Genomic DNA, 13708 nt, shown 5'->3' with positions numbered 1-13708 from the left:
AGCCCTTTCTTTAACTATTTGAAAAGTCATATAAATACTATTCTGGAGTTAGTATTAGATCTCTTTATAAATTGGGGAAAATTTTTGAGGATAGTTGAGTCAAACCATCCCCACTCTCCGTGAGGCAACAACTTTTCTATAACAAGTGTTTTAAAAGCATTTTTGGATAATTAAATAAAATATACACAAAGTTTTTTTTTTCAAACTTCTGGAAAGAAGGTGTTATCTAATTGGGCACATTAAGTTTTTAATGCTGAGTTTTGAGCTAACTAAAATTGATTATAAAGAATACGTATAGTCTTTAGAAAACATGGGACAAGAACTTGCCCTAGATATAGCAAAGTTCAATAGGGGAAATTGGTTAGGATAAGTATAAGTTTATCAAGTCAACTCTATGAAATTATATGGAAGAGAAATAATAATTTCTTTCTGTCAAGAAATTACCAGCTTATGTTGCCTATTAAATATCTTTAAGTAAACATTATAGACCCAGTAGAAAATGATGAGGACCATAGCAAAACATTTCAACAATAATATATGTTGGGCATTTACTATATGGCAGGCACCATGCTAAGCACTTTATCTATATTTTCATTTGATTTTTAAAATAATCCTCCAAAAAGGGAGATTGGTATTTACTTCACATATTCTAATTTAGAGACAGGAAATACTCTGGCTGGTTTCTTTCCATTCTGAAATTCCATGGGTTTTGTTTCCCCTCATAAGCATTGGAATATAATTTTGAAAGATACTCAGTATAAAAAATTTAAAACTACTTCATTTTGATCACTAAAAATAAATACTTAATTAAAAAATCTTTACTATGATTTCCAAAGCTATATGAATAGATGTGTAGTTTATGGATGAGGGAGATATTGCTTTGTTTTACTGAAAATCTTGGCTCTCTAGTACCCAGGGCAATTTATTATTTTGGATAAGAAAATATTCTGATTTTAATCTTTTACATGTTAACTTTATTGTGTTATGGGAATTCTTCTAAAGGATAATTCTCTACTTCCCTACTAATGTCTAAACTGTGCGTTAGAAAGCTGTAAAAGGGAAATGTAGATTTAAGTAGTATATAGCACATAGATTTACGTGACAGTGTACACAACACATATACAAATACATAAGCAAAAGAACGTGAATACTCCAAATTTCTAAATTTGTTGGTTGAGTTCCTTCAGACGGCAAACTCTTCAACAGAGAGAGAAAGAGTAGAAATACCTGAATTTACCTTCCAGGGCAATGATAATGATATAGGTGGCTTCTCTGATTACAGAGATATCTTTTCTTCTCTGTAGTCACCTCTCTGGGTGCCTTGTTTTAACAAAGGGTCTGTTAGTCTGCTACTCCTCACTGCTTCCATTTATGCTTCCAGTTTCCAGTTTCCAGTTTCCACTAACTTCTGCGGTCTGCTTCTTATGTTATCTGTTCTTCCCCTCCTCTTAACTCCTCCTCATTTTCTATTTACCATAGTTTCTCCTATGGAGAGCTATGGTGAAGAGCTTTCCCTCCTTTGTGGGAAAAATGGCATTCCTACAAAAGACATTGGTCAGCTTACCAAACTAAAAGGTAGGGACAGTGTGATTGGCTGATAATCATAGTGTTTGTTTGATCTTGTTACTGAAATAAACAAACAAGAAACCCTTAGGATAATTTTCCTGGTGTAAAAGTAACACCTATTTATTGTGTTAAATTTAGAAGGGATAGAAAATAGAAATCATTTGTAAACTGTGGTTACGTTTATGGCATATTCCTGTATTTTAAAATTATTCTTTTTCTGTCTATGTATGTATACCTGTAGAAACAAAATTGTGATCTACTAAGTATACTCTATTATAACCCTTTTTTTCACTTAAGAATATGCACATAATAAGAATATATTATGTGCATTTTTATATGTATAAGTATTTCTAAAAATGAATTTTAATTTAGCAAAGACTTTTAAAATTGCCTTCATAATCAGACTTTAACAAGAAGCCCCCAAATTCAGAAAGGCTGAATGTTGGCTAGATTTGGAATTAATATTTGTTGGCTCATTATAGTAATAGCTAATATTTATTGAATATTTACTATGTGTCAGGCACTGTATTAAATACTTACAGATGATCTGCTTTGATGCTTATAACATTTGTTGTAGTCAGTACTTTACATGGTTTACCTAATATAATTCTTACAGCAAGCCATTGAAGTAGGAGCTATCATTTTTTGTTATGTGTCATTATGTTACAATAGAAGAAACAGAAACACATTTTGTCCCAGTTCAGGTAACTCGTTAGCGGCAGAGTCAAGAGTGGAAGCCAGGCAGTCTTGATTTCAGTAGGCACTTCTATAAGCAACCTGCTGTGCTCTTAGGTCTAGGCACTGGGAAGTGCTTTACATATGTTTTCTTAGATTCTATTTTGAATTTTAGAATTAATGGAGGGTTCTATCTACTGAATTAACTTTCGTGAGTGTAATGTAAATGTTGGTATATACATATAAAGTGTTCAAGATTGAATTTATCCTGCCATATACTGCCAGATACTGAAGAATTCAGATCTTTCTGGTATTTTCCATATTTTTTTGTTATGTTCCATATCTTAATAGTGGATATAAGTCATTATTTTACACAGTTTTCTTATACTTTCCAATTATTTGGTCTGACTTCTCGCCAGATGTATCTTATAAAGGGCCTAGCAAAGAACTCATTCTAAGAGAATGAGTACCTTCTACATTTCAGACACTGTTCTTGATGCTGTGGATACAGCAGTGAACCAAAAGGGGGAAAATAGTGTTTTGTGAAATAAATGAGTTTCTATTTTATTACATAGAATAGGCTTTACTTGAGATATTCCTGAACATACCTTATAAATTTGATTAATAACCATCTAGATTTTTTTGCATGATGTTCTGACGGACAAATTTTATCTCATTTATTTAGATTTAGTCCTCAAAAAAAAAATCTGTTGAGTTCAGTAATATCTCTATTTTACAGATGTGGAAGCTCAAATAAGTGATTGACTCTAAATTATATTGCTGATAAATAGCAGGTTTAGGATTTAAATTTAAATCATTTTATTCCAAACCTAGGAATTTTTCATAATGCTTTTTTTGGTCAACATTCTTAGATTTTCAGTTCTTAAAAAAAACAATTAAGATATGGTTCTGGCCCCAAGTATTCTTTGTGAAGCTGCAATACAGGATATTGGAAAAGAATGCAGATTCTCATCCATATTATTCAGATTCTGTCCCCCCAACCCCCATTTACTATGTGACCTTGTACAAGTAGCTTAACCTCTTTGTACTTATTTCTTTATCTGTAAAATGGGAATGATAACCACCTACCTCACTTGATTGTCATGAGGATCAAAATATCTATATCTATACATAGCTGGTAACTATATTTATATATAATGAATAAATGAGTAAAATAGAACAGAGCTGAGCTCATAAATAAGTACTAGCACCCAGAATTTGAAATATTCTTGTCATTTATTTTATTCCTTAAAGATTCCCCCTCACCCAGGACCACCCCCCCATTAAATGTGTGTATATAGAGAGAATAAAGTTTCGATGGCCGTGTCTTTTACTTAAAGGTATACAGTATTTAAAAGTTGTCATTTTTAGGTCAATGATTTTTCAAGTTTCTATTATTTGAATTTTATTCAGTGCTGCAGGTGGAGAAATTTTCAATCTGTGTTTACCTGAGTTGGCTGAAATGGTCTCTGAAAATGACATTATCAGACTCATTAAACAAATACTTGAAGGAGTTTATTATCTACATCAGAATAACATTGTACACCTTGATTTAAAGGTAATGTAATGTGATTTTAAGTAACACTACATCTCTGTTCCTTCTCTGCTCTTGCTTTGCACAATTAATTGCAAGCTGGTACTGAGAGGAAACAGTCAGATCATGCTTGTCTAGACTGCACATATGCTACATGGACTAATTCTTTATTGGCAGAGAGAAGACTGCATGTGTGAGCAGCTCAGATTAATCACTGGGCTCTTAAAAACCATCATTACTATATGTTCTAATCCTACCATCATGTCACTCCATCCCACTCTTACTGCCACATCCTGGACCTTTCTATCTTATAAAACTGTCTATCTCTAAAGTACTTAATTTCGATCTCCATCTTGAAGGTAACCTACTAGTCCTCATTCCTTTGCTCCCATTATACTCATTCATCTTTCCCTTGAGGCTTTCAGTCTTTTGGCTTCTCCTTTCCCCCCGCCCCCAGACCATTCAGGCCCCTTCCCAATCCCTGAGATACCACTTCAGCCTCTCATGTTACTATCCTTTCTCCTTATCCTTCCTCTGCAGCCATACAAGGACCTTAAAATCTGGATCAGACTGTCTCTTATTGTTTGAACATTGGACTCTTCTTTTCCTGGACAATCTCCCTTTCATTTACCCCACCACGCCTCTTTCTATCTCAGGTAGAAACCTGGGAATGGTCAGACCCAGAACCATCACAATGTATTGAACCATTATGTTCCTGGAAATATATGCACTTTTATTCCTTCATGCCTTCTGTCATGCTATTCCCCAGAACACTTTTCGAACTGGCATACTTCTATTTATCCTTTAAGGTTCAGCTTAAGCATCATCTCTACTGCAAAGCTTTCTTGGACTTTCTAATGGGCAGAATTAAGTAGTCTTTACTACTGAGTATTCTATATTTCATAATCAATTAATCTTTCTATGTACCTATCTTTTTTATTCAAACCAAGAAGCCTCTTGAAGTATATTTTTTACTTTATTTATCATTGAATATATAGCTTCTCCTAAATAGTAGTTCAGTAAATGTTCGATGGATGACTCAATAAAATGTTTAATAGCTAAACTATAAGTTCCACTTAATTTACCTCTGATCTGAGATTAGTATTCTTTTATTGTTTTGTATTACTTATCATTGTCTTGTTGTGCTTTGTTAGCCACAGAATATATTACTGAGCAGCATATACCCTCTTGGGGACATTAAAATTGTAGATTTTGGAATGTCTCGAAAAATAGGGAATGCATGTGAACTTCGGGAAATCATGGGAACACCAGAATACTTGGGTAAGAATTTCCTTTTACTTTCTATACCATTTTGAAATGTATTAACTAAATGATATCTGTGTAGAACTATATTTTAGGGCATATAATTCCAGGATATATTTGGTTCAAATATTTTAGTGCATTGAAATTTGCTTATGACACATTTAAATGAACTGCAGCGAGTTGAGACATGCGCAACAATTTACAGGACATTGGACATATAAGTTAAAAGTTTAATGTTTGTGTGTAAAAGCTTCGTACATAGAGAAAAATAGGTAAAAGGGAAGTTAGGGAGCAGGAAAAAATGGAAAAAGAGGAAAACAGAAGCAAATGTTACTGCGTTTGAAGCCTGTTTGATAGGGGTGTCAAAAAGAACCTATAATTAGATAATCTAGGAATACTGTACTAAATCAACAAATAAGATCATGCAGGTGAAAGATTTTTTAACTCGTGTGAAGCAGTACATAAAGTATTTTAATTTATAGTAACAAGTTTTTTACATTTTTTTGTTGTTGCTCATATTGATAGTCCCATGCAGGCATTGAAAAGATACAAGTAAACAGAACAAGTGCTACTCAGCTAGGCAGCTGACTTTCCCAAAATGAAAAGCAAAGCAAATTACTAACTTTTGAATGCTAATAGAGGCTACCGTGTCCTAGAATAATGATTGTAATTGTAGAGAAAACAGCTCACAGAAGTATGTGAAAAGGTGGTAGGTGGTACAATGGAGGCTGACAACATATGTGACTCAAAGGCTTTAACAAAGTCGTTAGGCTTTAAGAAACCATCTCTCTTTGGAAAAATTATGAAACCATACTGTGAAACAAGAAAGTTATTCAATCATAGATCCTAGTTTGGACTCTACTAATTTGAAATTTATGGTAATGTTTAGAAAGTATAGAGAATTTATGTTGCACCTTTAAAAAAATTTTTTTGGCAGGGGAGGAGACAGTGGAAAATTAATTGCTTAGGAAACTAGGTTTTCTATAGTTTAAGGGGATATTTAATCTACGTGAAAATCTAAAGCACTTCCATGAAGCTTAATTTGCTCATAGTGTCATTTTAAATGCATATGATTCTATTTACCCTGAGAAGAAAAACTTAAATCAGTCTAATAAAATAACTCAAACTAATTCCTAACAGAGTGATAAAACTAAAACTGTAAAAAGATTCTAGCTTCTAACATTTTACTTCTTCATAATTGTTTTTTCTGAGATTAATCTCAATGGTTAAAAAAAATACTACATAGCTACTGGTTACTTCAAGAATATAATTGGTGCTTTTGAACCATCTGGTTCTATAATTTTCTTAACATTAGATATGTTTAAATGTCTAATCACAGGATAATTAATACTATGCTAAATTTCTACTGATCATATTGGTAGTTCTTTAAAATTAAATCTGATTTAATATAAAGTAATTTTCACATTTTTAAATTTGTCAGTATTGAGTTTGAATTTTATTTTCTCTTTCAGCTCCAGAAATCCTGAACTATGATCCTATTACCACAGCAACAGACATGTGGTAAGATTTTGTTAATCACTTGAATGCCTTTATTAAAAGCTGGTTAGTATATATTCTAGGGTTCTTTGGTTCCAGAAGTAAATAAAGCTTTCTTTAAAAGATTTTATTCAAGTATCATTATTATGCCACAGGAAAACATTTACCTGTTCATTCTTTTTAATAACACTGGCTGTGAGCCAAAGGTGCAGGAAGAAATAGGAAAATCCCTTTCCTGGAGGAAGACTCCTTCTGGTAAAAGAACAAAATAGCCACAGTACTGTGTTACGTGTTCTATAAAAAAGATAAAATGCTATTTAATAAGCATGGAGGAATTAGCAGACAAGCACCAGATGGGAGACATCTGGTCTAGGTCTAGGAGAACTAGGGAAGGTATTTGCTCAGCAGAAAAATGAGGCCAGAGCCATACAAAAGTTTAGTTTTACGAGAGTATATTTCTCAGGTATTGTGAGTTTGTGTGGCTGACACAGAGAGAATGTCATAGAGTAGAACTGGCATTGATACTGGAACTTTAGTTGGGACCACAGTGGAAGACTGACTCCGTAAGGCCAAGTAGAAGAGTTTAGACTTATTCCCTGTGTTCCATGTAATGGAACTGTAATGGATTTGCCAAGAAAAAAGGGTCCTGTGGCTAAATAATTGGGTGAAATAGGTGCTATGTGTATTGTCTTTTTCTGGTTCCTGAACACAGGAGTTATCATTAACATACTTACGGTTCTAAACGTTTTGCAATTAAAAAAAAATCTGCCTGCCCAGTATTGTGCTTTTCCAAACCTGCAGACTCTGTTTGCATGGTATCCTGTTTATGTCTCACAGACCATTAGTGTGTCATTGGACACCATTTGGGAGATGCTGCTCAGGGCAACTTTGTGCACTTGATAACAGGTATCTGTGTAAAGGGCAGACTGTAGATATAATGATATATATTTAATACATCATATTTATAATTATATAACACACATGTGCATTCCCTCATATTATTTTTCTGTGAGGCAAACTTTGAGATAACATAATTATTTCAGTTTTAGTAGTATACTGTAGGAACTTTGAAAAGCAATTTAAAATCTGTAGTTTACCTGTACAAGTTTTGAGGACAGGGATATGTTGAGAATCAATTTGACTTTATATAGATGTTTTAAGATTAGCACACATTTTAAGTTCCCATCTTCTCCCTTATTTGTTTTTTCAGGAACGTTGGTATAATAACATATATGTTGTTAACTCATACATCCCCATTTGTGGGAGAAGATAATCAAGAAACATACCTCAATATTTCCCAAGTTAATGTAGATTATTCAGAAGAAACTTTTTCATCAGTTTCACAGCTGGCCACAGACTTCATCCAGAGGCTTTTAGTAAAAAATCCAGAGTAAGTAATAACATTAATTTGTTTAAATACTATTATAAAATGAATTATTATGACTATTAAGAAAGATATACTTTAAAACAGTATAAAAGTATTAGATGTATGCTCTCAAGTTTCAGGTAAAATGGGGAGAGAGGTGGTATGAGAGATCATTAAATAACAATCCATAAGTTCAAACATAGACAAAACAAAATATGTAACAGGAAGTCTTGAACTGAAGAGAAGATTTGGGTTATTTCTCTCTCAACCTGCTACTAATCCCTGAAATTCCCTAAAATAATTAGAAGTATAAAGTTTACAATACACATGGCTGCTTAAGATAAGACTTTGTTGTGAATGATTTATAGTTAAATAACTACAGTTGTATAACAAGTCCAAATTACTGATTGTCAAATTTTTAAGGAGCAGATGCTCTTTGACCGCCTACTAAAGAAGGGACATGAAACTATGTCTTAAGACTCTTACCTCGGGCTTCCCTGGTGGCGCAGTGGTTGCGCGTCCGCCTGCCAATGCAGGGGAACCGGGGTCGCGCCTCGGTCTGGGAGGATCCCACATGCCGCGGAGCGGCTGGGCCCGTGAGCCTGCGCATCCGGAGCCTGTGCTCCGCAACGGGAGAGGCCGCAGCGGAGGGAGGCCCGCATACCACAAAAAAAAAAAAAAAAAAAAAAAAGAAAAAAGAAAAAGACTCTTACCTCATTCATTGGCAACTTCAAAGCAGGAAAAGAAAAAGCTGACCTCCCTTTTCTTTACCTGGATCAGCCCTATTTACTTTATTTATTTATTTGAATTTTATTGTATTTTTTTTTTATACAGCAGGTTCTTATTAGTTATCCATTTTATACATATTAGTGTATATATGTCAATCCCAATCTCCTATTTACTTTAAAACAGCCTGGCTGTACATAATGCAGAAGCTGTGATACAGTGCCTTGGGCTGGGATCCTGGTTGTGTTGCTTGTCAGGTCTTTTATCTCCGACAATTACTTAATCTTCTGGAGGACTCAGTTTCCTTATCTGTTTAAGAAAAAAACCCTCAGAGGTTTGTTAATTATTTTATTGGCTTAACGCAAGTCCGAACAAACTCTCACTGGCTCTATTTTGAACATGAATGGTTATTTATTAGAAATAGCAATAATACTATTTGTTTCTGGTTATAAACAGTTTTTATTTTCCTAAATATTTTTTCATCTAGATTCTAAAATTTCTATAATGAGCACCTTAATTTTTATTATCAGAAAAAAATGAACAATAAAATCAAAGACTAAGGAAACCTACGTTGTGATAGTAATGGTGGGTGTGTTAAGGTTGGAGTTGAGTATAAATAGGTGTTTTCCTTCCTTTTGAAATATTGTGATATTTGACCATATTGCTTTCACAAGCAAAAAGAAAATTTAAAAACTAAAAATGTTGGATAAACATCATTGAAGAATAGCCTTGGTTTTCAAGATTTAACAGTTAACTGCTTTTTAAGAACACAAAATAATAATAGAGTTTATAAATTACATATATTTTCCTTCAAAGGGTTTGTAAACCCAGGAGTCTTTATAATTTTACTAATTTTTATTTGTGAGCCTAAAATATGTTCCCAGTTTTTTGACTAGATAGTCTCATCCGTAAGCTCCATGATAAATTGAATTTTCAGCACATGTCAGAATTAAACTCTAGGTACTCCACTTTTCCTATTATTATCCCCTTCTGTACTATGAGTATGTGTTATTTTCATAATAAATAAAAAATAAGTCTATAATATATTGAACTGCAGACATTTCCAAACTGATTTTTGGTTCTCAATTTTCCCTTGGTGCTTTCATTCAAAGGAAAAGACCAACAGCCGAAATCTGCCTTTCTCATTCTTGGCTACAGCAGTGGGACTTTGGAAACTTGTTTCACCCTGAAGAAACTTCCAGTTCCTCTCAAAGTCAGGATCATACAGTAAGGTCCTCTGAAGACAAGACTTCTAAACCCTCTTGTAATGGAACCTGCAGTGACCGAGAAGACAAAGAGAATATCCCGGAGGATAGCAGCATGGTGTCCAAAAGGTTCCGCTTTGATGACTCATTGCCCAATCCCCATGAACTTGTTTCGGATTTGCTCTGTTAGCACTTTTCTCTTTTACTCATTTGAACTGAATGTCGAATTTGAAATCCACTTCAGTGTGAGATTGTGGTTTATAGCTTCATATATGGCATGTTTATAGCTTCATATATGGCATGTTTATATTGTAAATGCACTTTAGCATAGAAGAATTTAGGGAAGTGTTTTAATGCTAAATTACTAGTTACTAGCATAATTTCATTTCCTGTACTGAGATATCAGCTCTCAAAGAAGATATTTAAATATGTGACAAAAAATAAAATTGTACATGTGAGTTTACATGTTAATGAAAGAATTCAAGTTCAAATGGATTTATTAAAATGTTTTACATATCAGGAAAAGTAACTTGGGTTATATTATGGTTGATGTAAACAGAACAAAATGAAGACATTTGAATTTAATAGATTCTCCAAGGTAAGTTCTATACCATGCCTCTATTGACAACATTTTATTTAGAATATACACTATTTTATAGATGCTCAAGAGATATTTTACACTTGAAAATGTTTTTCAATCATGGATATTTTGAAACTGCATAAGATTTCCATTACATATGGTCTGCTATATGAGACAGGTCCTTTAACCAGAGCAGAGAGGGGGTTAGAAACTAGATTAGGGATATTCTATACAAGTTGAAGCAGAGGAAAGAGCAGCAAGGCATCATTTTTAACTCAAATGTCTTTTGCCCATTCTCAACATACGTCAGATTTAACAAGGTGTAAAAGATGGAGAATACAGGGTACAGAGGTGTAGAGGATTTTCATCCTCCAGAATCTCTAGAGTAGAAGATGCTTAGGTAAAACTGAGTATGCTCTGTTTTCAGTCAACCAAACATATTTATTAATTGAATGTAGAAGAAAATGCTGACAGACTTATGCAACTTACAGAATTGTAGGTATCTTCTAAGTCTTAGAATAGAAGCCAATCATTCAGAGTTCTAAAGGTATGCATAAAAAATATCATGGCACCAGTAGTACTATTTACACAGTGCCAGAGTCAGCAGTAGCATGGTGGATATGCTCATAAAGCAGGATGACATCAAGCTCTTCTAAAGTTCTTGTGTAAAATTCCTAGTGAGTGAGAAGGCTTAGCAGGAGATCTGCAGAGTGGCATTTAAATGGTCTTTTGCTGGGGCCAGTGCAGGTAATAGTCCAGGGACAGCAGAATGTTTGATGGGTGGCCGGTGACTATGTTGGGTCCTAATTGGCAGGGGGCGGGGAAGAGTGACTCCTTTTTGGGTAATCTTTGATGACTTTCCACCTGGAGCCTATTAAAAACTCTGTTATGTTACCATGTTAAGATAACTGTAACTTCATGACCATGTTACTGTATCAAAAGAAATTAGGTTTTGTCAAAAGAAATCCTTGAGTTTTTTCCGTTTGAATTATATATTACTCTAAAACCTTTGACTTCTTGAAACTTGGTAAGACTCCAGATAACTTAAAACTGTTTTTAATAACCGTCAGATCACTTTATTTGTGTAAATGAATTCCTTTTATATCCTCAGCATTTCTTAAAGGAAAAGTTATTTCTGCTCGTGTGTGTGTGTGTGTGTGTGTGTGCACATGTGTATATGTATTTGTATAGGTGTATGTATATATGTATAAATAGATGAAATATAGTCCTTAGACAACTTTCTCTTAGAGATTCTTCCCTCTGGTATATTGTACTCAACTCAGGTGCCAAAGGAGCTCATCTTAAGACATGTAAATATACATTTAACTTCTTTAAGAAGTAGTTTATCGGTTCAATAAACTAGTCATTGCGGAAGCTAAATTGGGCTTTCGTGTATCTAAAACTGATGAGTTTTTTCTAAATTGTTGTTGCCCATTTATTTGCCTTCAGTATTAAGATAATGCTTAGTAAAGCTTAGTAAGTAAGTCATTGGAGAAAGAGGAAATTATTATTTTGACAAAAGACCATATTTTTAACTTTCCAGAGGAATTATGCCATACTAAAAAGCAAAAATCAAGAAATGTTCGAATTTTGAATTATAAACTGTTTCTTAAAAAAATATTTTATACGAGTTTTCTTTTATTCTGAGAAATCTTTAAATAGTTTGTCTCCTTCCCCTTAGTTAATAGAATACACAGGGTTGTAAATTTCCATACCTTTTTTTCCTACCAATTTTTATTGTAAAATAGCAACTAGTAGGTTATGCAAACAGTATAAAAATTCAGTTTTTTCATCAAGGTGAATTTAAATATTTTCTCTGAAATATGAAAATAAACCAATTTTTAGAGAGAACTTATTAACAAATAACTCAATTCTTATTTTTTTCCTCCCAAGATTGAAAACAAGAGGTGAATAGATCTCAGTAACACATCTGAAGATTAATGTTAAATTGTGGTGAGTTTATGAAGTTTAATTTGCTTTTCGGATAGGAGCCCTGGATAGATGGGATTAAAAAGATGAGGTATAGGTGACAATCATAAGTGTCATTTCAACTTTTTCCCCCCACAGTAAAGTTAACCTAACTCTAAGCAGTAAAATTATAATGACACTCTAAAGAAGTAAGCGGTACCTGTTCTCCAGTCTGTAATGAGATGAGGCACCTGTGCTAGAATATAAATCAACACATTGCTTCCTTTATCAAGAAAGTCTTGTTATAAAAAAAAAGTCGGCCAATTAGTAACATAATAGATTTTCATTCTGGCACAAATTCTTTCTTTCATTTTGGATGAGTCACGAATCATTCATAGACCATATTTTGAATAGCCTTGCTTTAAGCAACATTTATAACTGTTGGTATTTTATAACTGTTTACATTTCCTCTGTTTATTTTTGAATTTTCAGTTTGATATCTGACTTGGAAACTTGTCCTTATTCATTGTTGTGTAAACAAGTGTACTTTAATTTCATATTGTTTTAAAATTAAGTTATCTGACTTCCAATTTGGGGAATTATTATCAGTTTATAATTTTATAAAAGTTTAAAGAACTTTAAACTCAAGTATAAATTTCACACAAATTACAACTGCTGTCCATCCTAACTTTTATTCAATAATCATGTTGCTTAAGGCATATTGACCTACATTGTTATGAATACTCTAGTAAAAAAGCAAATTACATCTACTTAATGATCCTTTTGGTTAAGGATTAAAAAGCACTTTTTTACATTTGTGATTGTCTCTGTTTTAAAGTATTTCTAAATTTGTTACCTCCTTGCCTGGAGGCTCTCTAGCCTTTGACACACGTCATCTTTGAACTCCCTTTCCAATACAGGTATGTTTATTAGATCCTTTCTGCTGGAAAAAACACAAATTTGGAAACAGGAAGGTCTGTTCACTTCTTGTAAGTAATAATAGATACTTTTAGAAAATGTCAATGCATGGCAGTGCACTGTATTGCATAAAGATGAATAAAATCACCATGTAAGAAGCATGAACTGTGAGGAGAGAGAAATGGTGTGCAGACTTGACAATTGAATTTGTAGGAAGGAGACATTGATAAAAAGTTGCAACTTTTCCTCAATTGTGAGCACTTTTCTTTCAGGTTCCATATCTTATTTTTGTGGCACATAGTCACTCCCCAATTTTTTTTTTAATTCTTTAAATTTTATTTTATTTATCTTTTTATACAGCAAGGTCTTTATTAGTCATCAGTTTTATCCACATCAGTGTACACATGTCAATCCCAATCTCCCAATTCATCACACCACCATCCCCACCCCCCGCCCCGCGGCTTTCCCCC

The 13708-nt window shown here is 33.4% G+C and overlaps 1 protein-coding gene across 1 annotated transcript in view; it reads left to right on the top strand.

The window, feature by feature from the left end:
- STK17B (serine/threonine kinase 17b) overlaps positions 1–12903 on the top strand; it is a 32379-nt gene extending 19476 nt beyond the window's left edge. The window contains exons 4-8 of the mRNA XM_007115214.3: positions 3655–3799; positions 4930–5056; positions 6511–6559; positions 7746–7925; positions 9740–12903. Of these exons, the coding sequence (XP_007115276.1) occupies positions 3655–3799; positions 4930–5056; positions 6511–6559; positions 7746–7925; positions 9740–10022 (784 nt within the window). The 3' untranslated portion in view covers positions 10023–12903. The remainder of the gene's footprint in view (positions 1–3654; positions 3800–4929; positions 5057–6510; positions 6560–7745; positions 7926–9739) is intronic.
- Positions 12904–13708: the final 805 nt, after the last annotated feature.

The sequence above is a fragment of the Physeter macrocephalus genome, chromosome 2 (genome assembly GCF_002837175.3).
Source record: "Physeter macrocephalus isolate SW-GA chromosome 2, ASM283717v5, whole genome shotgun sequence".
NCBI lineage: Eukaryota > Metazoa > Chordata > Mammalia > Artiodactyla > Physeteridae > Physeter > Physeter macrocephalus.
Note: the sequence above shows the minus strand (reverse complement) of the source record. Positions and strands in the feature narration are given on the sequence as shown.